The sequence below is a fragment of the Corvus cornix genome, chromosome 2 (genome assembly GCF_000738735.6).
Source record: "Corvus cornix cornix isolate S_Up_H32 chromosome 2, ASM73873v5, whole genome shotgun sequence".
In the NCBI taxonomy this organism is placed as follows: Eukaryota; Metazoa; Chordata; class Aves; order Passeriformes; family Corvidae; genus Corvus; species Corvus cornix.
The window spans coordinates 120780403-120804413 of NC_046333.1; the positions used below are offsets into that span (position 1 = coordinate 120780403).

General features: G+C 37.7%; 2 protein-coding genes across 7 annotated transcripts in view; both read right to left on the reverse strand.

Annotated features, from left to right (window-relative positions):
• Positions 1–24011, reverse strand: part of NCOA2 (nuclear receptor coactivator 2) — a 189710-nt gene that overhangs the window by 127339 nt on the left and 38360 nt on the right. The window contains exon 1 of one of the 6 annotated variants that reach the window (XM_039570563.1): positions 19268–19287. The exons of the other annotated variants lie outside the window; for them this stretch is intronic. The gene's annotated coding sequence lies outside the window, so the exon portion shown is untranslated. Of the gene's footprint in view, positions 1–19267; positions 19288–24011 lie in introns of those variants that run through there. 6 annotated transcript variants of the gene reach the window in all.
• Positions 12235–24011, reverse strand: part of LOC120411747 — a 32278-nt gene continuing 20501 nt past the window's right edge. Inside the window, 4 exon segments of the mRNA XM_039569646.1 lie at positions 12235–12297; positions 12299–12618; positions 12621–12656; positions 12659–12731. Coding sequence (XP_039425580.1) covers positions 12235–12297; positions 12299–12618; positions 12621–12656; positions 12659–12731 — 492 coding nt within the window.

Here is a 24011-nt window from a genome sequence, read left to right on the forward strand (position 1 = left end):
TTCCTTGCTCCTGTCCCTTTCCTTGCATTCATCCTATGCTGCTCAGTTTATCCTGCCATGCCAAACCTTCTCAGTCACTTGTTGATGCTTCTCCCCTGTGCACAGATTAACTCTTGCTAGCCCAAAGACTAGGAATCAGGCATGTTCACTGCCAGGTGAGTACATTTGATTAAGCTAGACTAGCCCTCTGAAACCTGATGACTATTGCCATCTCCTGTCTCTTTCCTACTCTGGTTGAAGAATCTCTGAATACTCCAAACAGCGGTTTCCAACCTGTAATGCATGGTTGATAGCTTCAATAACTGTTCTATAGCTGATCTGGCAAAACTGTATCATACACCAGAATTATAAATGCCTAAATTTCACAAAGTTATAGCAGTAGCCAGTGAGAAAATTTAGTAATGGGAAAACATCCTCAAAAAATTAGGGAAGCACTTTGCAGTAAAGTTTGTCTGTCCCGGGTCCTTGCACAAGAACTGAAGAAAGCTCTCAGTGCATTAATCTGCCCCACTCCTAATCTATGATTTCAGTGGCACTTCTCTCACCTTCAGCCAGTGTGGCTGGATACCAGGGACACCTCACACTTACCACACTTTGAACTGAACAGTGCAGCAGTTACAGAAGTTTTTGTAACTTTTTCAGCAAAGAGGGAAGAAAACTCAACACAACTTAAGTATTTTGGTTCAAATTGTGCTGCCTGACTTGACTTTTTTTTTAATTTCTTGCCAAGCATGGGGTTTTTTTGCCCCTTTAAGCCAAGTCACCATTAACTCACTATGAAACCCACGGAAAGGAACAGCTTCTCTATCACAATATCCCCAAATGTGAAATGGTTTTAATACTTCCCTCCAGTGACAGTTACAACATGGAAACAGAAAGTTATTATATATTACTCCTATGAATTTCTGAGTCACAGAAAAATGTACAGCATTTAAATACAAATTTTAAATGAGAGAAATCTACTCAATTTACTAAAAATTATACTGTGCATATGCATTTATGTAGATATACACACATTACATATAAAAATATAAAACATACATAACACATATATATCATTTCTAATTTCTAAAAATACTGCCCCAAAAATGCTACTCAATTCTTTTAAAAATCAAACCAGTTCCACTGTTACGACTAAATTTGGTGAGTCATTTTCTTCTTTTGTTCCAGGATTTTTTTGCAGATATCCCTGAAATAAGGAAACTGCTTTTGTTCCTGCTGAATACAAATGCAATAAGTTGCATCTCTCAAAAGAGAGAGAATATTTTAATTGTTCCAGGTGTTCATTAAGTGCAAATAGGATCAAGTGGAAAAGCTGCTATACCTACAGCTCAGTGCAACTGCAGTCCCCAGCTTTCACCAAGTCAAAGTAATGTTCTCATGCAAGGTAGGGTGCAAACAAATTCTGACTACACTTAAATTAAAGGAGGTAAAGAGAGCTTCACGCTTTGCTACGATGATTGGTCACGCTCACTGCACCTATTCAGAGCACCCTGAACACCCCCATGCCACGTTCCTTCCTCCTCTGTTTCACAGACTATTGACCCACCTCATCCACTGCTTGAATCACATGAGCACTACTCCTCCCTTCAGCCCCTGTTTGGGAAGCTAAGGGCCATTACTATGATTGCTACCTGACTGGTTTGTAACCAGGCAGGCCAGTTTTGCTGCTATCTTAATGACTGCAAATGAGACAACTGAATTTTCCAGTTTTCTGAGTAGCCATTTCAGCAGGGAACATGTGGAAACACTGGTGCACACGCCTGTCCACGGCCCTGCAGACTCCCAGCTCTTGCACCACATTGGTGGCTGGAACCACTGCACATGCACAGGGCATCTGAGCATGCAAACCAACCACCTTTAGATGCAAACTATTTTTTTCCTTTAAAAAGTGCCCAGATGGCATGCCTAACTCTATTTCTCCTCTTGCATGACAGCAGGACAGTCAGATTCCCATTTCTATTGACAGACTGCAAAAGGTTTAGTAAACCATTCTTTGGTAACACCAGGGCTTCCTGCCTCACATTCCTTCCACTTCCTCTTTCACCCCACTTCCCATACACCCCAAATCCTCATTCCCATCTATATTCCTCCTGTTCATGAGCTAGGTCTTTCAGAGTGCCAACTTTTTGAGCTGCACTAGGAGGATGGGCAGAGAAGGAGTTGGGGATATTATGCTGGAAGGTGTTAACAGCCACCATCAAATGGTTCTTCCATCTCCAGGCAATTACAGAGCTGGGCCTGCTAACCAGATGCAAGGGGCACCCTCTTTCCCTCATGTCTTCCTTCTGCATCCCAGACAGACAGGAGTACCATCAGCTTGAGTCCGAGGCCCTATAAACCAATTAGAGGTTTATTCTGAATTTAAAAAGAAGAAAAGGACTGTTTTCTTTTATAGATGTCAAAAAGTTTGCAAACCAACAGTGCAACTCTGAAAGAGACTCTTGTAACAGCTCCTGTCTGCTTAAGAGGTGGCTGAAAATACGCAATTTGATTGCTGAAATTTAACAACATTTGAAATTCTCAGAAATTCTTATCACAATCGTACATATAAAAAAGAGAATTTTTAAAAGCTTCCAATACTAGATGAAAAGCATGTAAGATTGGTTAGGTGCTTTCTACTAATTAGTACTGCTTTTATTATACAGGGCAAGAAAATGACAATTTTTTTCCCATAACTGGCAGTGAACAGCCAATTCAATAAGCTGCGTTTTTGTTTGCTGTGACAGGGCAGTGGAAAAATCTCTTTCATTTATTAGGTCTGTGGAGACCAAAACTGGCTGGGTGTCAAACCTGCTTTATAAAAGCCCAGATCCATTCAGCCATGTGTAGATTCCATAATTCTTTATGACCCGTTCTCAGTATCAGCTTCACAAAAGATGAAACTTTGGTGTCTTCCAGCAAGTGTTAGTGCAACCCTTTATAAAAGGAAGCAAAAACCTGAACTGACAGTTCAACACAGAAAGGAAAAAAAAAACCCTAATGGCAGTGCCAAATTAAATTCTTTTTAGATTTCTTTTTTCTTTTTTTTTTTTTTCCAGATGAGCTTTGCATAAAGATATAAAATGAGGTCTCCTACAACGGTGGATAAGCAAACTGCATAAATATGTAAATTTTACTAGCTCATTGCTCCATGCCCCACCGCATGCACCTATGATTAAGTGACAGTTTCAACGCCTCACTAGAGATTGCAGAGTATCCAGAATTTGTCATGGGGACAGACCGGGCAAGGCCTTAAGCTGAACGGTCTGATGGCAAATGGAGATAGTAAAACAAACTTTTTTTTCAGGAGGATGGGGTTTTCAAGATAGAAGAAAACTAGGAGGGTGGAATGATTGACTTGCTTTTAACTACCAGAATGGCTAGATAGCTTTGATGAACTGAATAAAATGTGCTGCCTGGTTAAAAACTACTTCTCACATCGATTCAGGTGCACACTGTATCATATCCAGGGAAAAATATTAAACTTCAATTTTCAGTGAACACACCCAACATCACATTCTTACATTTTTTATAGCAGAAGTTTATGAATAGAAGCACTCGTAAAACTTTTTCATCTCAGACTGTGAAACTAAAATAACTAATTCGTTATTTTATTCAACAGAAATATTCTTGGCTATGCTAAGATTCCTGTATATCTGTCTATACCGACAGCATTTGCTCGAATTGTCCCATTTTTTTGGCAATGCATTTTTATCTATTGCATTCTTTAAGGTAAAAAGAACTGCAAGCTATCACAAATGTTTCCCACATTATTAAGTACTGTAAATAATCATTTTACCATTAAACCAAGAAATTCTTGTGAAACCTGCAATATGCTTCACACATGCTAGAAGTCTAATGTCCTCATTCCATACTCAGTTTGTAATCTTGCATCTGACACGTATGTGAACATTAGTAGTCTTAACAACACCTTTCCATGCAAGCTACATGTATTTATCATGACAGATAAACATGCACACATGCATGTGATGTTCTTCCAAGTTTAATAAAATCTGCAGGGTCTTTAGGTCACCGGAAAGTACGTGTGATTTTTATCACCACCACATAAACAGCCTTCTTTAATACTCCTCTCTTCAGTATGCAGTCTGCAGATCACAGGAGCATAGAGACTCTGAACTTAAGTTTCATTTTCACAAGAGCACAGGGAATGTTACAAAGCACCATTTCTGATACAGAGAAGGGAATCTGTGCTCCTCACACACAGGTTTGCCACAATTCAAACTTCAGCCATAATTTGCTGATGGTTTTGGGGTAAGGAGTAAAAATTTTAGAAGTAAACAAATGCAGCATTCATGAATACAACACAGAAACAATTTAGAACTGTTTTAGGAGTACGATGCTCAAACATGGCTCATTTAACATTTTAGAAATCTGCTGCAAAACATTAAAACTCTATCCTAATCTTTGTTCCTAACTTGAAGCAAAACGGCCTTGTGTTGCCTCTAAAAATAGGGAGGGAGTAGTGGGGGATGGGAAGGGGAGCGAATAAGAGGATAAATGGGAGCAAGAACTGGTACACCATACTGGCAGTAATTTTAAAAAGACTAGTGACTGGTATTCTTAATACTATGGCTTTCCTAACAAAGTCAAGCACTTTCTCAATTACCAAATAAAAAAGGTCATCCTGTACTTCTTATTTTGTACATGCACATGCAAAGGAAAAAAGGAAAAGTTTTGTTTCATCTATTACCAAAACCATCATTCTGCAGTCAACACTTTTAATGAAATACAGGCCAAAGGATTAGTCAGAACAGATTCATGGAAAACAAAGGAAATCTGTATGAAAATACAAGTCCACCACATAACTAAACCCAAAAGAGAATCCTGCTTAAGTACCTCCAAATATTGCCCTACAAAGTTCCCTGCAAGGGCTTCCACTCACCTCAGCTTCACAACAATTAGCAGCAACTGTACTAGTCGCTGCCCAGAAGATGAGAAAGTATACTGATATCATCACTAAAGCCCTGACTTAGGTATACTAAGTATCAAATGTGTCAGTAATATAGTCCATGTGTGCTAGAAATCTTAAGAAAAAACTTTTCTTCAGGAAAGGAGCAGTCAGGGATCTGGCAGCGAAGGCTATGGGTGATGGTACAGGGAAGGCAGTTGCTGCAGAGCTATCGACCAGCTGGAAAGAGAAGTTATTTCAAAGCTACAGCATCACAAACAAGATAAGAAAGTCAAGTAATTGTGTCTGTCACAGGAAAACTTGTGATGAGCCAGAGGATGGGCATGAGCATGGAGCATCACCAACACAGCACCGCAGGCCTGGCCTTGGAGAGGCAGAAGCAGCAGAACTCAACACTTTCCATGGCTTAACATCAGGCCCATCTCAGCTGGGGCTTTATGTGAGTAAACATGACTCTAGGAGTTTTTTTCAGAGAGTTATTTTTAAATACCTGACCATATGAGCTTCCTTGGAACAGGAAAAAAGGGGAGACAAAACTAAACAGTCATTACATATGTATTTAAATATAACATTAAAAAAACCACAAAATATTTAAACTTACTAGAAATGTTCACTTTCATTTTAATTTTAAAGTTGGCAATGGACCTGGACCAAAAAAAGGTTATATTCTGACTGAGTTGAAGCAGCGTGGATTTTCTAAAACCAGTCTTTAAAACATATCATAAGAGGGGAAAAAAACCCCAAACTTGCTCAGAATCTCTCACTTAGAAAAGTGGCAATTTGGGTTTGAGTTCTTACTCAGAGATGTGCTAAAATCACTCAGAACTAGAAGAGCTGAAGTAGGAAAGGCAATAGAAATAGGTGCACAACAGGAGAATGTGGCTGTACAGAGCTCAGTTAACAACACCCATATCGACACATTAGGTCAGGTGGTTTGACACAGAGTTTTCCCAAGAAGCATATGCACTAATGCCAAAGAGACACTTGAAAGTCTATCTACTTCTGTTTTAAAATATGGACATAAACACACCTAGAGATCTATATAAATCATCTCCAAAGATGTAGTGGGATGTTCATGGTCACAAGCAATAAGCATTATCAAGGGAAAGGCTGAGACCCAGAAAGAAAACAATTACATCTAATAGCATATTTTGGAAATACTGATACTGTTTGACTGCTGAAATGTAACAACAGTATTTTCCAGCGAGACCCGTTAATATATTTAGAATCAAATCCCGTAACAATACCTAAAATTACAAAGCAAACAACTGCTTGCAAACATGCTTTCAATACACAGAGAGAAGTATCTACTTATCAATAAACCTCAAATCAACTGTCCCCTTCTGTTTACCTGGAATACTTTTACCTGTCACTAGCAATAATGCATTCAAAAATTTGCATAGTTCTGCCACAGCTGTAGTTAATTATCCATTGCTGAAGTCCTCAGCAAAATTATTTGTCAAACAAAATGTTATGACAATGAAATAGCAGAATTTGACAATGGAACAGTAAAATTTAAATATTAAAATTATATTACCTTATCTCCATATATGACAGTAATTAATAGCCATTGAAAGAATGGGACCTTTTCCAGGCATGTCTTTCAAGGTTACTTAATTGCTTACTCCCTCATATTCCCTTAGTTTTCTAAGTTTGGACTTTTATATCATTAGAAGAAACTGATTTTTTTTTATTTCAAGGAAAGTACACTCACCCCACATCTCAGAGTGGAAAACACAGACAGCTAAGCTGTTTCTCAAGTAATAAACTCCCACAAAAACCCCCCTTCAGCCAACTCCCTGTCCCCTAAACCCACCAACAGAAGAAAAACACCACAAAGACCCAACCCCAAGTGATACTGGTTAATACTTATGCTTTACTCATTTTAATATTTGGATATTCAATACATTTTCATTTACTATGTGTATCTCTGCATTTCTGGAAGAACAAAGCTTCTCTTCACATGGCAAAGCTCTAAAAAAATTCTGCACTATTTGCTCCAGACTGGTTTCCTTTCTGCTACATACACCCCGTAAACTTGAGATGATCTGATAACTTACTTCTGGTTTTGCACAATTACTGCAGCTAATGAAGTTTGTGGTTGTTTATTAGAGAGGGAAGGAAGAGCTACATCGGCTTTAAACCAAAAGGTCTGTGATGCTGTATGAATCTTTCCTACAGTGGCCATTTTCAAATGTTCATTTCATTACAAAGCAGGAATTTCTTTTATGAGCTTCTAGGCTTTCTTTCAAAGTACACAACTTTAAAAAAAAATATTAAAAAACGAAAAAAGAAAAACCTCCAGAAAGAGCATGAGCACTCATACCACATGTACCACTAATCATCCACAGAGACAGAATAAACATCTCTATTACATACACATTTGAGTATCAGCAAGTTGTGCACTTACTTGTATTTGCAATATACCTACAGGTCCTAATCACATTCCAGAACCCTTCATTCTAGCCAGTGTTTAGGTTAATGGTTGGACTCCATCCTTTTTGAGGTCTTTCCCAACCCAAATGACTCCTATGATCTAAGGCAATGCATTTTGGGTTCCCTCACCTCAAAGAGTTGATGAAAGGCTGAAGGCAATGAACTGAAAGGGGAATGAAATGAGACATGTAATATTTACAAGGGAAGATTTGGAGTTCCAACCATAAATTAGCTTTCTTCAGATTTTATTCCTTGGCATTTATAACCAGTTACAAGATAGTAGTTTATTTGGCATGAGTGCAGCTGAGTATTTGCAGGAGACTAAAGCCATAAAACCATCTGCAGACACCAAGTGGAAGTAAGTGATCCTTGGGCTACTTCTTTCTGCTATTACCTTTGTGTCTTGAAGAGGCACTACTGCTGCCTTTCCATCCATGTAAACCTTTTCAGTGTTCAACAGAGTTAAGTTGTAAAACTGAAAGAGGAAAAAGTACAAAAAACCACTCACAAAATCACTTCTCCCCATCAAAACCAGGTTTCACATGACAGTAGGGGCTCTGATCTCGCTCACTTTCTTTTCCATGTTAGTGTACCCCAAAAACCCCCAAACAACTACAGCACAGGAATAGAAAATCAAGTTCTTGAGTTAGGACCTAACTGAGTTTGCCTGAGGAAATCAGTTTCCTCACATGGATGAATTATAATGCATCTAACCACACAAATTCCAATTGTGCTGCCCACTTCACCACAGTATTCACTGTATTCAATGTTTTGTCTTACTTCCGTTGCCCATTGCATGACTGCACGCACCACTTGGTGCAGTATTCAGAAATGTCCAGTATCGAGTATTATTTTCATAAAGGGACTTTCTATGAAGTTCACAAGTAAGCTGACCTGCTTCACTTACAGTATCATTTGTGTTCAGGATCAGCATTATGCTTTCAACATGAGCAACAGGCAGTATCTAAACGGAGGTGATTATTACGGAAACTTAGGCCTTTATTTTCCACAGTACTTAGGAAATACATTCATTTAAATATTCAAACCACGTAATCTCCTGATTCAAAGTACAGTTTCTCCTTGAGAAGACTGAGCACTCAGCATTTTTGCAAATCAGACCAAAGCTAAGCACATGCAATCAAGATGAATACTTGGTGCCAACCTCCAAAAAAAGCTGAATGACATGCAAGCATCACATGGGAAGCTGGTGGCAGAGCCCAGCGCAGAATTCAGTTCTTTACAGTTGCCTCGGTCAGGAAACTATTTTTTGACTGCAATCCTTGCCTACTTCAGCTTTAGGCAGACACCTACCACGAAAACTTGGTGAAGATGGAAGCAACAGAAAATCAGATTTCATATTCATCTTGAGATCTGTCAGCATATATTATACTAACAGTTTGGTATTAAATATTACCTTCTCCAACTTTTTGCCCTTTTTATGTGGGTTGTCAGCTTTACAGGCCACAGCTTTTTATGCATTAGATTTTATTTTTTGTATATATATGCATGTTTCTACATATTTATGTATCTTATATAAAAATAGGTTTCTATGTTTTATGTATCTATAAAAGACTACAGCCAAAATGTTATTGAAATATTAATCAATCAGATTTTGGGATGGGGGCATAGGGGAGCCAATTCTATAATTTAAGCAAAATAAGTGTGAAAGAATGAAGTACTCATTTTGGAGGAAAAAAGGTCATTTGATGAAAAATTTCTCAACTAAATGTGAAATACATTAAAAACATACTGCTAATGCAACTCTGCTTTTTTGGCATCATATTTGTTACTGAACTGCTCATTCATGAACTACTAGCACGAGTTTGAATACAAATGCAATGTTTAAATTTCACAGCCCCAATTCAAGACGTCTGTGAACTAAAAAAAAAATAAACTAATTCAAAAAGCTAAACATTTATCATTCAGGAGAACTCAGGGTTTCACATGATAACATTTTACACTTTTCATTTTGAGTTCCCTTTGAAGCACACTCACACTATTTATGTGTGTAGCAATCAAACACCTGATCCCATTACAGAGAACAACTAGCAAACCAGAAGATTTATTGTGATCTATTGCTCTCTCTGTGTATGTATTTCACTGAGCAGAATGATTGGAAGAAACATGGGCAAAAAGTGATAGTGAATTTTTGGTTTTTAACTAGAGTTAGGGAGCTTGTTTGAGGAGAATAAAGTCCTGATTCCTATTCCTTGGTCCCAGGTCTGTTCCTGTTTCAGTTTTCTGGGGTTTTTTTTAGTGGCTCTGGATCAAAATAACAAACGAAGAATATTTTTTAAAATTCATAAGGGAACATTGTACTGCCCTTGCACAGCTACTGCTGGGGAGGAGAGACTAGACAGCAACCTCCACTTTGTCACATAAAGTACATCTGAGCTCTGTTTCTGAAACATATTGTATCTTAGCATATAACATGAAAACTACTAATTGTTCCTCCCCCCCAAAAAATCAGATATGATCTTGTCAAATAAACTATATTGGTTAGTTTTAATTATATTGCTGTGTTTTAATTCCTGGTTAATCAAGATTTCGGTCAGCCTTTACAAGACTTTATCTAAGGCTGGAGTCAGTCTGTTAAGATTAGAATAAGCAACATCCTGCCTCAAACAATATTAAACTTCTTCTCAGTATATCTAAATTTTCCACAAGTGACAAGTTTAGGTGTGAGTGTGGGGTTGCTCCATAAAAAAGAAAAATCTACATTATCAGTACAGATAACTCTGCAGATAAACCCATGAAGTTACGGACAGAAGTTGACCAACTAACCCAGTATGTTCAACTACTTTGCTGTTTCATATCCTGCTGAGCCAGAACAGGAAAGGCAAGTGTTTCATCATCAGCTCAAGAGCTCAAAACATAGTGAGTGTTAATTTTTTAAAAAAAAAAAAAAGAGAAATACACTTTTCATTTTCTGTGTTGTTAATTGCAAAGCTACAGTTTTCCCCTTGGGTTGCTTTGCTTTTTCTTTTGTTACTTTCTACTATCACAAGCTTCTGATTTAGATCCAGCTTCTCCCCCTGCCCTGCCTTGATTTGTTTCACATCATTCCCAAGTGCCTTAGTTGTCTTCATAATATTCATAGTTTTCAATCAGTTTTTATCTGCAGTGTTGGTTTCTTATTGAGAAGTTTTTTTAAGCAATTCTTTTTCAAATCATGTGGCTTATCATTTGTGTATTCCACACTTTCCGTAGTGTAAAATAGACCAATATACACAAATTTATGTGTACCTAGCTTTAGGGAGGTATGTTTGTCCACCCCTAACTCGTTCAGACTTGATCATGCCTTGAAACTTTCAGCATATTTTTTTTTGGTTGTGTGTTCAATCATCCTTTTTATTTCAAACAGTGCGATGCAGTGCCTTTTTTTTCAAAGTATGGTGCACAACATCTTCCATAAGGACGTTGCCATCTCCATATTTAGAATGCCCAAAATAAAGGTACTATCAGAGGGAAACTTAGTATGTATTCCTCAGCTTGTACTGTCCCATGGTATTCTCCTGTTCTCCCCTTCTTCATCTCTTGGGAGGGTCAACCACTCTCATCTACAGTGTGACTTGAGCAGATCTTCATCTTGCACTCCGTCATAAACATTTAGAATTATTTCCCACAGGATTGTCTGAAAAATCACAGCTAATTAATGACACCATTTCTAACATCTAAGTCAGATGACCTCAATAGGCTTAGGTCTGATTCAGTTTTCCTACCATAAATCTGCATGTGAAGTGGGAAATATATATTGTTCACTTTCCTAACAAAGTGAATGCTTTTCTAAAAAACCTAATCAATGTATACATACTTTTTTTCTTTGGTATATATTTATAACCTTGATCAGATGTCAATATACTGGAAACAGCAGTCTAAAATGTCCACAATGATTTCCCAAGAGACTCCTTAACTTGTCTTGGCTAATTTTCATCTAGCTCCCTGCTGGGGAAGTAGGTTTACTTCCCTCACCACCATCTTCATTTCATTGGAATGGAAAGTGAACTGAATGGAAATGGGAAGATTCCAACCACGAAGAAAAAGAAATCTACTTCAAATGAGAAGCAGAAAGTGGCAAAAAACTGGGGACTACAAGTGTTTTGCAGCAGAAGTTAATCACAGCTGTACTCAAATTAGCACAGCTACAGAATTACCATCTGCATACCAGCACGCATGACACGACAACCTCATCACTTCACCCAAATTAAAGGCCAACAACACTGAAGTTCTCCTAAATTATTTTGTTTTCAAAGACACATTAAATCCCTAAATTATGTCAACACTCACTGCAGAACACGATCACAATTCCATTTAAAAAGTGGCTGGCTTAGTTTGCTGATGACATCACTTAGGAAGGAAGGTGCTTTGTATTAGAATGGCTGGCACCCTGCATCTCTGCTTACTGACTCCTTTTACCCACCTAAGTCTTTTCCATCATTATTTCTCAGGTGCACAAAGATCTGCCATTCATTAAAAGAGCATTATTAAGTTAGTATCATAATCTGTCTCTGACCCACATAACATTAAAAAAAACCCCTCAAAACATCAACTTTATTTTCCTTACTAATAAAGTGAAAAAAGCAGCAAGGCAAGACAATGCAATAATCTGAGTCCTGAATATATAAACAACAGCTGCCATATGGATCCCTTTCATTAGTTAAGCAGAAATAAGAAATAACGAAAAATGAAGCTATGATCTCAAAGCAGTAAAAGACCCATTTTAAGATATTTTATTATAGTAGTTCTAAGATGTTTTATATATTTAACAATGCTATTAAAACTTTTAACAAAATCATAAAATTACAGAATCATAGAATAATTACAGTTGGAAAAGACCTTGAAGATCATCCAGTCCAGCTGTTAACCTAACACTGCTGTATTCACCACTAAACTATGTCCCCAAGCACCACAGCCACATGTTTTTTGCACATTTCCAGGGATGGTGATTCCCCCACTTACTTCCCTGGGTGGCCTGTTGGAATGCCTGACAACCCTTTCAGTGAAGAAAATTTTCTTAATATCCAATCTAAACCTCCCCTGGCACAGCTCGAGGCCATTTCCTCTTGTCCTGTCCCTTGTTACCTGGGAAAAAACACCTACCCCCATCTCACTACACTCTCCTTTCTGGTAGTTGTAGAGAGTGTAGGAGGCTCCCTTGAGCCTTCTTTTCTCCAGGCTGAACAACTCCAGCTCCCTCAGTCGCTCGTCATAACATTTGTGCTCCAGACCCTTCACCAGCTCCATTGCCCTTCTCCAGACTTGCTCCAGCACCTCAGTGTCTTTCTTGTAGTGAGGGGCCCAAAACTGAATGCAGGATTTGAGGTGTGGCCTCACCAGTGCCAAGTACAGTAGGACGATCACTGTCCTGGTCCTGCTGGCCACACTATTGCTGATAGAAGCTAGGATGCCACTGGCCTTCTTGGCTACCTGGGTGCAGCTGGATCATGTTCAGCTGCTGTCAATCAGCACCTGCAGGTCCTTTTCCATCAGGTAGCTTTCCAGCCACTCTGCACCAAGACTGTGGGGCTGCATGGGGTTGTTGTGACCCCACCAAAAAATTGTAACTAAAAGCAGTAAACATTGGTTTACCACGTTTGCATTTCTGACTGACATTAAGAAATGCTTTAAATTAAAACCTTTCCAAGGTAGTGACAAGGTCAGAAACAGGTACCAGACAGTTCTGAGATTTGCCAAAAAGGCTTCATCCCATCACACAATAAATGAGTTTCTGATTTAATAGGAAAAACAACACAATTGCAGGCAAAGAAAATTCCACGTCTCAATTATCTAAACAAATAGATAACATTACAAATATGAAACAGAAGTCTTATGGGAAAAAGCAAACAATTTCCTCATTAAAAAATGCCCTTTGATAAGCACTTTTACATCCATCAGAAAAGTGACAAGCCTGCTGATGCTATTATGCAACCCTTATGCACATATACAAGTTGATTTTCATATACTGCAAAGCGTGATAAGATATAATCAATTACCTAATTGGTATAAAGACTCAAAGAAACCTCTTCCATGTGTTCCCAAAAAAAGAAAATAATGACATCAAGTCTCTCTGTAAAACAACAGATATAAAAGATTTAGCTTCATATGCCATCTGTAACTGTGATGCCAGACCGAGGTTTCCCAGAGAGCTGAAGCATCTTTTTTCTGCAATTGCATCTAAGAATTTTTTCCACTACTGTATCCAGAAAGAAAACCTCTCTGATCTGACATAAGTTACTTGAAAAGTTTTATTAGCAAAAAAATTTAAACTACTTATATAAAGGGCTACACCCAAATAAGAGGTGTTTCAAGCATCCTACAGAATAGCTTTTAGGAATCCACAAAGTAACATTAACAAATAAACAAATTTCCAAGCTTGTTCTGAATTAACTCTTCCTAATCAGCTCTAGTCCATCATCTCAAGACTAAGCTTTGATTTTACTTATGACAATGCAATGTATCTTGAATGCACCTTTGAAATCTAAACTAAAATTATTAGTTAACATGCACACAATGAATTGCTGACTTCCATGGCCACCTTGTTTAACACAGATTACCTAAGAAAAAGCTATTGGTAAAATGTTACTGCTTAAGAGTCATTCAACATGCGCTATAACTAACAAAGCTTACTTTCCTACAGATTTGTGCCATGTGGTTGGTTGGCTTTGTAAAGCTCTTCCCATGCCTGAAACATGGATGAAATCACCCTAACCTTTGCCAACTCCTCTGGGTCTCACAACTTTTCTTCCTCAGTTCAGCCACTAATAATGTCTCTCCTCTTGACTTAAATTTCTGCTGTTATAAATGTCTTTAAGATATTTATTCCTCCTCCCTCTGAGATATTTGTCAATATTTACTGAAAAGGGCTAATAAATCAAAACTAACAAGAGATGAAACCCTGAGACAGGCAGACACCATAATAATAATAATTGCTTTTAATGCAAAAACAAGCTTAAACATTGAACTTCTAAGGTTTCAATAATTACTCAATCCTTTCAAAGAGAAGGATATCTTGGTAGGTTGGACATCAAGAAGAATTTCTTCACGGAAAGGGTTGTTAAACATTGGTGGTGGGATCACCATCCATGAAGGTGCTCAAGAAACAGCTTAGTGTGGCACTTAAGGACAAGGTGGTCAGTCAGGGGTTGGGCTGTATGATCTCAGAGGTCTTTCCCAACCTCTGATATATAGGGAAAGAATAACACCTTTTCTCTCTTGTGTTGTACTACACATAGAAGAGAAGCTGCACTGAATCACAGAAAGCCTGAAATTCTGGAAGCACGCAGCTAAGGCACTACTTTGCCTGGAAATTAAGAGTGATATTTAATCTCCTACTGGTTTTGACCTAACCCCTTGCTAAAACTTGAAAACAAAGCAATTGTTCTTCAAAAAGTGCTAAACCTCACAAGTTAATGCTTAAGCTTCCCCTAGGCTTTAACTCCATCAACCAGCAATGTTAATTAGACTGAGTTAGGTAAATCCATCAGGAACACACCTTTAAAGACTGGACTAGACAAGACTGAACACTAATATCAATTGAGTGGATAAATTTATTAGCATGTTTATTAGCATAACCACCTAGCAAATATCCCACTAGGCTTGTAAGCATTAATGCCTATAAGGTGCAATAATATAAACAGATTAAAGGTTTATTGTAACAAAAAACAGTGGTGACACATTGGGCTAAGTGAATACACGCCAGTTAAACCCAATATAAGCTTTGCCTTTAACTGGACACAGGCTACCATCTTCCAGAATCAATTAAACTATAAAGGTCTAGCTTTATTATTTCTATGACATTATGATATCATCTCTACGATGAAACCTTTAGCATAAGGTAATGTAACTGGCTTTGGTTCTAAACTGATGATGACAATTCTGTAGTGGAGCCAGCACAAATGCAGTGCTGGTGAATGGTACTGCACCCACAGCACGCTGCATACATTATAACACGGCCTAATTTTTTATGAGGGATCATCTATGCTGTGCAGCTACCACAGATAATGGCAAGAGGCAATCCATGTAAAAGGGTAAGATTATGCACAGAAAACAGAGGTTTAAGTGACAAACAACAACCTTCTCACACTGCACCACCATGAGTTCCCTTTCTCCAGACTAAGCAAGACTTTAATTCTAACTGAGAAGAAAAGGCAGCTCATTATTCCTTGGACATTTCAGCAACATGCGGATAAATGGTTATGGGCAGAGGCACAGTGGGTGCCACGTAAGCAGAAACCTGTATTCTCCTCTTACTAAAGCTTCAGGTGCAAAACTCCCAGAACCACAGGATATAAGAGCACCCACAGTGTACAGACTACTTCAGAGACGAATGCAAGGAGGAGTTACTCATTTAGTATTTCTATTTTTAAAAAAAAGCTATGTAGAATAATTCCAGATTATTTTCTGCACAATTTCTCCAGCTTTTTGCAGTTGTGCAGTTTTATTTGAGGTTATCACACAACTGGGAAATCTTGCTGCCTGAAACTTTGAACAGATTAAAATGCTGTGGTTTTTCTAGAACTATCTTATTGGAAACAATCCTCACATTCAAAGCCCTCTAAAGATGTTAAGCATGCGCCAAGCCTCCTATTTTAAACTCATCTTCTATCCATCTCCTTTATAAGGGCAAAGTTTTCCAAGTGTGAAATGATCCAAATCACTGATAATATATTTAAAATGTCATGCTAAAGTCCTAATGAAATTACAGAACAATTATTCAATTATTTCCCCTTAACTCTTGCAAAATAATGTAGATTTCAGTCTCCCTCAACCCACACTACCGCCTTTCAGAGTTTAAATCCAGAACTAAATGCAATGACCACACTACACAAAGTTTAACAAATGCATACTTTTATAGTTTTCTGGGTTTTTTCATCATCCAACAAGCAGTCCAAATAGATTATGGATTAATAGGAGGAGAATTTTCAACGGACTATAGAAAACAATGTCCTGACAGTTCTTAACTACATTTTAGAAAAATCATTATATATAAAAATTCTCCTGTAATTTTACTTCAACGTGGCACAAAAAATAAACAGAAAAGACACAGCAGTACTGTAACAAAACAAAACAAAAACTATTTCTACAGACTAGCCTTCTCTTATGCAAGTTAAAGCCAGATACCAATTGTATGCATGTGGCTTCCCATGAATGATGTAACCAACAGCAGAATTCCAGTCTTATCAGAGACCTGAATGCTTTCCCAAAGACAATGTACTCAGTTTTTCTTACTGCTGAATCTTTCTTGCCTTGCCAAATCATGAAACCTTGGCTCTAACCTGATGAATGCCCAGATTTGATAGTATTAGAAAACAGACAAATTTCCTAACATTGGCTGTAACATCATGATTCTTATTCATGAAGCAAAACAATAAAACAAAATTAAAAAGTAATGCAAAAAAGTGTAAAATAAAACCTTTAAAAGGTACAATATTCAGCATTCCTTCACCAATTTAATGTCATTCTAGAAAACTTAAGAGATATTATATATGCAGCTCTTCATCTAGCAGAAGGCACCTATTTCTAACTCCAAGTTATAATCTGAAGCCTAGCAGAGTTTTGGGGTTGGGACAAAGGGGGCACTGGTATTTTGGTTTGGTTTTTAATATACTGGTCTACAAAGTTAAAAACAAACAAATACACCACCACCAGCCTCCAAAAAACAAAGTCAAGATCCTGAAACAGTATTTCTTTTCCATCCCTGACTGCAGCTGAAATAGTCCATCCTCACAGCCTCCTGCTCTTCAACATACAGTTACTGCGGTTGTAGCTAAAAAATGCTTTAAGTCAACTGAAAACAAGGGAAGCATTCTGCTGTATTTTTAATTTTGCTGTATCTTTATGGCCAATCTCTGCTTGCAGCCTTTGCAAGTCAACTGTTTCAAGCAGATGGGAAATCAAAACAGTACTCAAAATAGAGGCAAAAAATTGTTTCTAAGGCAGTGAAATGAAGAAAGCATTACTCTACTGAATCTCAGTTATGTTAGAGAGCACTCTCTAATGATCCTATGAAACATAACTAGAAGTCTTAAAACCTCAATAAACAAATACAGGCTAGAAGGATAGGTATCTTGCCATTTTAGAGGACAATTATTGGAATATTAATTTTCCAATCTACTTCCAAAAACCCAACTCCTATCCTAACTCATCCTCTTTTTTTCAGTTCTTATCTGTGATGAATTCACTCTTTCAACATTTGTAGCATTCTTGCCAAATAATAACAGCACATAGCTGTACTTAACTCTTTAAAATACTACTGTTATATGCAAAATGTTCTGTATTTCATAGAAGAAAAAATTTGAGTGAGTGTACTGGGAGTTTCACTCCCTCTGCAGATAATGTAACAGGGAGAACTATAAAACCTAGGGGTTTTTTCATCATTCTGCAGAATTGGGGCAGGGGGTGTGGAAGGCAGGGAGTATGGGCAATACTAAAGAAATTCCAGATCTTTTTCATATTAAAAGTTTATTTGAAAAGTCATTTTAGAACCACTGTGTAATTCCTCAGACTTCACAGTTGCCTAGTAAACCTGCAGAAAACAAAGTTTTGGCACTTATCCCAAAAGTGGACAACAAAATACTCATTTCTGGTCTCTTCTCACTTCTTTGTAGGACAATTCCTTATCTCCATCCAGGAGAGCCAGAAAGAATAAGCACATTACAAAGGCATGTCACTGCTTAACTCCTTGGCACATTCTCTTTATATTTCAGTCTTCGAGGAAACTAAAATCACCATGCTTTCTCAATATGTTCAGCATGCTAAAACTAGATGACTTTCTTGTGAAGTAATGAGGAACACACAAGAGATGCACCACAGAACAGTCTGTACACACACCTTAATGACACCAATCTCTTCACAAAATCTTGAAGACCTATAGGGTTTGATCTTTCTATTTACATTTCTGCACCAAAGGACATGGCTAAGAACATTGAAGTGTATAACAATTACTTAAGAGTGAACATGGGGAGCCAGGAATTAAACTACAACATCTCTCATGCAAACAACTATCATGTTCTACACCAGATTAAACTTGTCTCCACAGATATGAACTATACCCCTTATGATCATATTTGAGGAGCTGGTCCTTAATGTAGCTAGATATAACATGTCAGTACATAATAAAGATTTCAATGGTTGCAATACTTAGCAAAGAGACTAGGGGTTAGGAAGGAGACTAAATGATGCTCTCAACCCAAGCAGCAGCTTCAAGAGATACTAGGGGCTGTATTTCCACAGCAAATTTTTCCTTCAGACATGAAACGAGTAACCTTAGGACCTTTCACTAACATCCAGCATACTACAGATGTATTTGATTTAGGAAGTTGTGTCAACATGACTTCAGTAAAGTTATCTCACTTTTCAATAAACACAAGTCAAAATGAAATTTCTCACAAGGGTTCTAATATTTCAGTTACATTAATTGCAAATTCATAAAATCTTTTTCAAGTCTCCAGTGCCAATTCTGCCCCACCCACACTCCATGGAGAACTTAGATAAACAAGCCAAACAGGCAAGAAAGTCTCACACATTTGAGCTTGGTGTACATTAAATGCACTTTATGCAAACATTCTATTATGTAAACATTTATGAATAATTTCTTTATATTTAAATTAAAAATTCAAATGGAAATACAGGGCTGCATGACACAAGGGTTGTTTTAATTAGTGCAAAGAAATTAATTTTTGTTAAATGTCAGCCCATTTAAACAACTAGACCCTATGTTTGGGTTTGGGGGAAAAAAAAAGCAAGATGCCCATACCAACCACACTAAGAAATACAGAGATGTCTCGCTGCAAAAAAACAGTTTTAGTTTTAGCATTATTTTGGCATGGGTGGAAGTGAATTAGCATTACAGCAAGCAAGTGAATTCATCTGAAAAGCAAAACCTACAGACACATAGTCTGTATTAGCAATGATACATACCAAGTTGTTCCAGCAAGACCTTGCCATTTAGAACAGAATATTTTCGTACTCCAGCCACACAGAAACCAGAGACTCAACCCACATTTCCTGACTTCTACAACAAAGAGTGTCACTAGCTACCAGCACCATCAGGAATGCAGTACTACAGTAACCACACTTAAAGAAACCTTTCATCTAGTTTGGGAAAAACAAAAGTATGGTGAGACTGGTATGGCAAGTTAATCAACTTTTAAGCTATTAACCTTAGCTTCAACAAGACAGCTGAACTAGTAAGCACACAGTCCTACACATACAGCACCTGTGCTCAACTCAACACAAAAATGTTCAGTTTAGTCTGCTTATTCCAATTCATGATTTCAGTTTAGTCTGCTTATTCTAATTCTCTACTTCTTTTTGTTTTGATTTGATTCATCTATCAAGTAATGCATAATTTCATAAGATTTAGCTGCTAAATAAAAGTCTCAAAGGAGGTTCTCTTTGCTACGCAACTCCAGCAATGGATTCTTATTAAGAGCAGAGATTCAAGAGTTATTTTACTATCATGCTGCTGCTCAAAAAAATCTGTATTATTAGGTTGGAGTTATGACTTTTCTGGTTCTTATCTTTTTCGGCAAGTTGTGTTTAACTGTTGATTTTAATAAAGCACTAAAATATTCTACTATACTCAGACACAGTTGAGTCTTATAATTCCTAGCAATCTTATGACTTTTAATTCCTTAAATTCTTGTATGTAATTTTGCTATGCCCCAGCTGCAATGGGAGCCAAGACCTCGCTATACTGACCCTGTGACTATGCCTCTTATTGTTACATCTTTTTCTATCTTAGTATGTTTTACTAAAACAATACTACTGCATATATTTTTACTTTAGCTTATCCCTATAATTGCTTTTTTCATAAAGTACATAATGAGAACAATATGCACAGATGAGGAACATATCAATACAAACAAAAAGAAGTCCCTTAGGCTTCTCATGTAAAACACAGAAAAACTACAGTATTTTTGAAAAAAACTGTGGAAGTTGGTGGAGCGGAGTGAGAACCCACACACAGCTGCTGAAGAATATCATTCCTGCTTCACCTGACCAGAGTACATAAGCTGGGGTATTCAAGAAATGTCTTCCAGCAACCCCACAAATCATCTTCCCTCGAACAAACCTCTGTTTCCAACTTCGTTCAGACAACTAACACCTCTCCTTATGTACCCAGGCTGGCTGTACCACTGCCATTGATTTCTTGACTACATGTGTGCACTGAGCTTCTAGAGTTCACAGGTTAAGTAGTAGAGATAATCTTGTTGCAGTTATCTGTAATTTGTTCACATAAATGTTGATTGTATTGGCCAGGCTGGTGGAATAAAACCACTTGCTGTTCTACAGCATGACTGGGGAGCCCTGTGTGCGGTTCAGCTAAAAAAGAGCAATGAAGGTGGTATTCCTGGCAAAGAACTCTATTTTCCTTTATCTGCAACTCCTTCCATATTTTGTGTACCAGTGGCATTACATGAATGATTGTATCAGTAAAATCTGCAACCTTCAGGTGCCTTTTGTTCTGAAAAGCTTCTTTTTTAGTTGCTGAGATAAATTACAATCATTTGTGTATCTGCTTATTTAACGTCAGAGAAATATAAAGGAAAAAAATATCTGAAGGAGAACTGAAGTATAATTTTTGGAATCCTGATTAATTTTAAGTTTTTAATATATTTCTAAATGAAAACTATGGAGCTCCTCAGATTTCAGCAGCACTCATCTTCAGCTTGCTTTTCATTAACTGTTTGATTCTTAGATCTCTAAACAGCCACTCCAAAAGTCAAGCTACAATTAGTCTAAAGGGACTTGCTAGATGAGATTAAGAGAGTTCCAGTTGCATCCTGATTAAATCTACACGCACCAAACAAATTAACTTTGTAATGAAAGTTATCAAATATATTTGCCTTTTACAATTTGAATAAAACTTTCGATTTTCAGCATGCTAGGGAAGCAACACATTTCAAATTCCAACATGCCTGCCAGTTGCAGTTTTTGGACTGACGTGCCCATAAATATTGAAAAAGAGAGAGGAATATTCCAGATAGCTGTGAAGTTTAATGAAAATCAGGAGCAGGTAACTCAGATATTCTTAAACTCCCTCTTTTTCCTTTTTTAAGCGAGTTTTTTGGTCTTTCTTTAGGACCCTATTCAGAATTAAAGCCTCTGTCTTAAAAGGTTTACTAGAGAAGCTGATGACACTCTGCAAGGGTTTCCTATTATTCTCAAGACTGCTGTTTGCATGGTAGTGATTTCTGTAGATTTGGAAAAAACTATAATCTTCTAGTACAGATCATCATAATTCTTTGTCCAACAGTTAAGTACATAATACACACATACTAAAATGAAAACATCTAGCAACCAAAAAGTTTATTATGCCTAAAAGATTCAGAAACCATGATACGCAAAAACTGTAATTTCAATATTTGCTTTTAAAAGAATGCAGTTTCTAGTTTAGGACATTTGTTTGTTGAAGTTGAATTTGGCCCAGTGTGAGCCAGGCCACTGAGATGAAAATGCCAGGCATACCCAAAAACATCAAATCACAGTGTCTTTTCAACACAGTCTCAATGTCAAACAGCAACAATGAAAAAAAAGAAATAAAACAAAGACCTATTGAGGTCAATGGGACATTTCAAATAACACTGCTATGTACTTTCTAATGAGACTTGTTAGCAACCCTTACAGTTCAACTGCCTAACTACTTTCATCATAAAGGATCTTGAAAGCTTTTCAAGCAGAAGTGCCTACACCTCAGTGGTTTACAGTATACCTTTGATATTCAGTAGAGGAAATCCCCATGGGCTACATAACTGTTTTCATTTTGTCCCATGAAATTCTGTTCACTTTTGGATGATGTATATGCTGTTAAAGTCCAAATTTTTCTCCTCTCTTGCATTCCTGCAAATTTTTGGCAGCATACTATAGTCATAACCAGCTGTTATAAAGCTGGGCTCATTTCACCACCAAAGCAGCAATGGAAATGTCAGAATAATTTTAAATGGTCAGCAGAAAACTCTTTCCTCCTGCATCGTCTCAATTTACCCTCCAAAAGACACCATGCAGGTCAGAAGATCCCTTACCTCCAACCATGACAGAGTGGTTCTAAAAAAGCCAGAATTAGTACACAGCTATAGGAGCTGATACTCTACAAGGTGGTAACAAAGAGAGCAATTTTCCTAAGTCTTGGATGAGGGAAAATACAGCATGATCAGTCATGACCAGGATTTTTCTTGCCCATCCAAACACTTAAAACCCAAAGTGAACCATCCAGCATACCAAAGACTGACGGCAGACAATTTTGTAGATCAGCTGAAGACAATTTTGTAGTTCAGTTGAAAACTTTAAGACATCAGTGCTACAACTGAAACTTAAAACCTTATTGCTTCCTACTTATTAAACTCCAGAACACTCCTGCACATATTATTGAGAATGTAAATTAGGTTACACACTCAAGACTTTAAAAGATGGGAAATGGTAGCTTGACCGTCATCAGTCATCTGCTTTGGATATTCTACTATGTCATGCAAATGCATCATGATTAAGTTTTTCACCTATGTAATATCATTCCTTCATTAACTTTATCTTCTTTACTGTTAAGAAAAACAACATGCTGAGAAAGGCAAATGAGTACAGCAACCAAATATAAGTAGAGCAGGACCCTCCCTCCCACTGAATACCAACTTCCAGATGACTAAGTTACGCTCATTCACATATTCTAAATTCATTGCCATAGGAAAATTTCTTCTGGCAAAATGTTTTTCTTCCTCAAGATGCCAAGTACTTTTTTTCAGTATGAAAGCTTTGGTCTAGGGAACCTTGAACTCTGAATCCCTTTTTTTTCTCCCCCTCCCTTCCTGCTTCAGAACAGAGAAGAAGCCCAGAACAAAGGTTTATGCTGCAAGAGAGTTCACAAATGAGGGTACCACCAGAGCAGGATGCACACTACATGCCTCTGCCTCAAATGGAAGCACATACATAGCTTCACCTCATTTTAAGGACCATTGCAAATTTTATTTAATGCCCCTAGTTCTGGGACTGGGGGGATAAAAAACAAATCAGTTGACAATTGTCGTGCTTTTAATTTCCCCATGTCTATCAACTTCTGTCCTATCTTTTCTGTTCATAGGACAGACACAGAGCTGTTCACACTGAATGAAGTAAGAGAGGTATACTGTGGGAATCAGACGCAGCCCTCATCCACAGCTGCAGGTTTCAACTGATCCTATTTCAGGAAGGTTCAGGGCTGCAGGTGTTACACAATCAGAGAGATAATCTCAAAGAGAGGCCAGTACTGTCTGAAATGTTCTTCTCGTTGCTTCAACTTGCACGGAGTTGCAGTTACCCCTGCCATCCCACCCCCCTCCCCAAATTGGAGAAATTACACCGGAGACACAGTGACACTGAAACACAGAATGGCTGAGTTTAGAAGGGACCTCTGGAGATCATCTAGTCCAACCCAGTGCTCAGAGCAGGGTCAGCTACAGCAAGCTGCACAGGACATGGTCCAAATGGGCCTTGAGTATCTCCAAGCATGAAGACTCCACAATGCAACAACCAAAGTCTAAGTAAGTTTTTCATTTATGATGAGCCCATCAAACGCTATTTGGCCATTCATGCCCTGCTACAGTTTGAACTATGAAAGATTCATCCAACTTTGGGATTGTATGTGCCTCAAAGACACCTGAAAAGAAACATGCTTTGCTGAACACAGTCACCA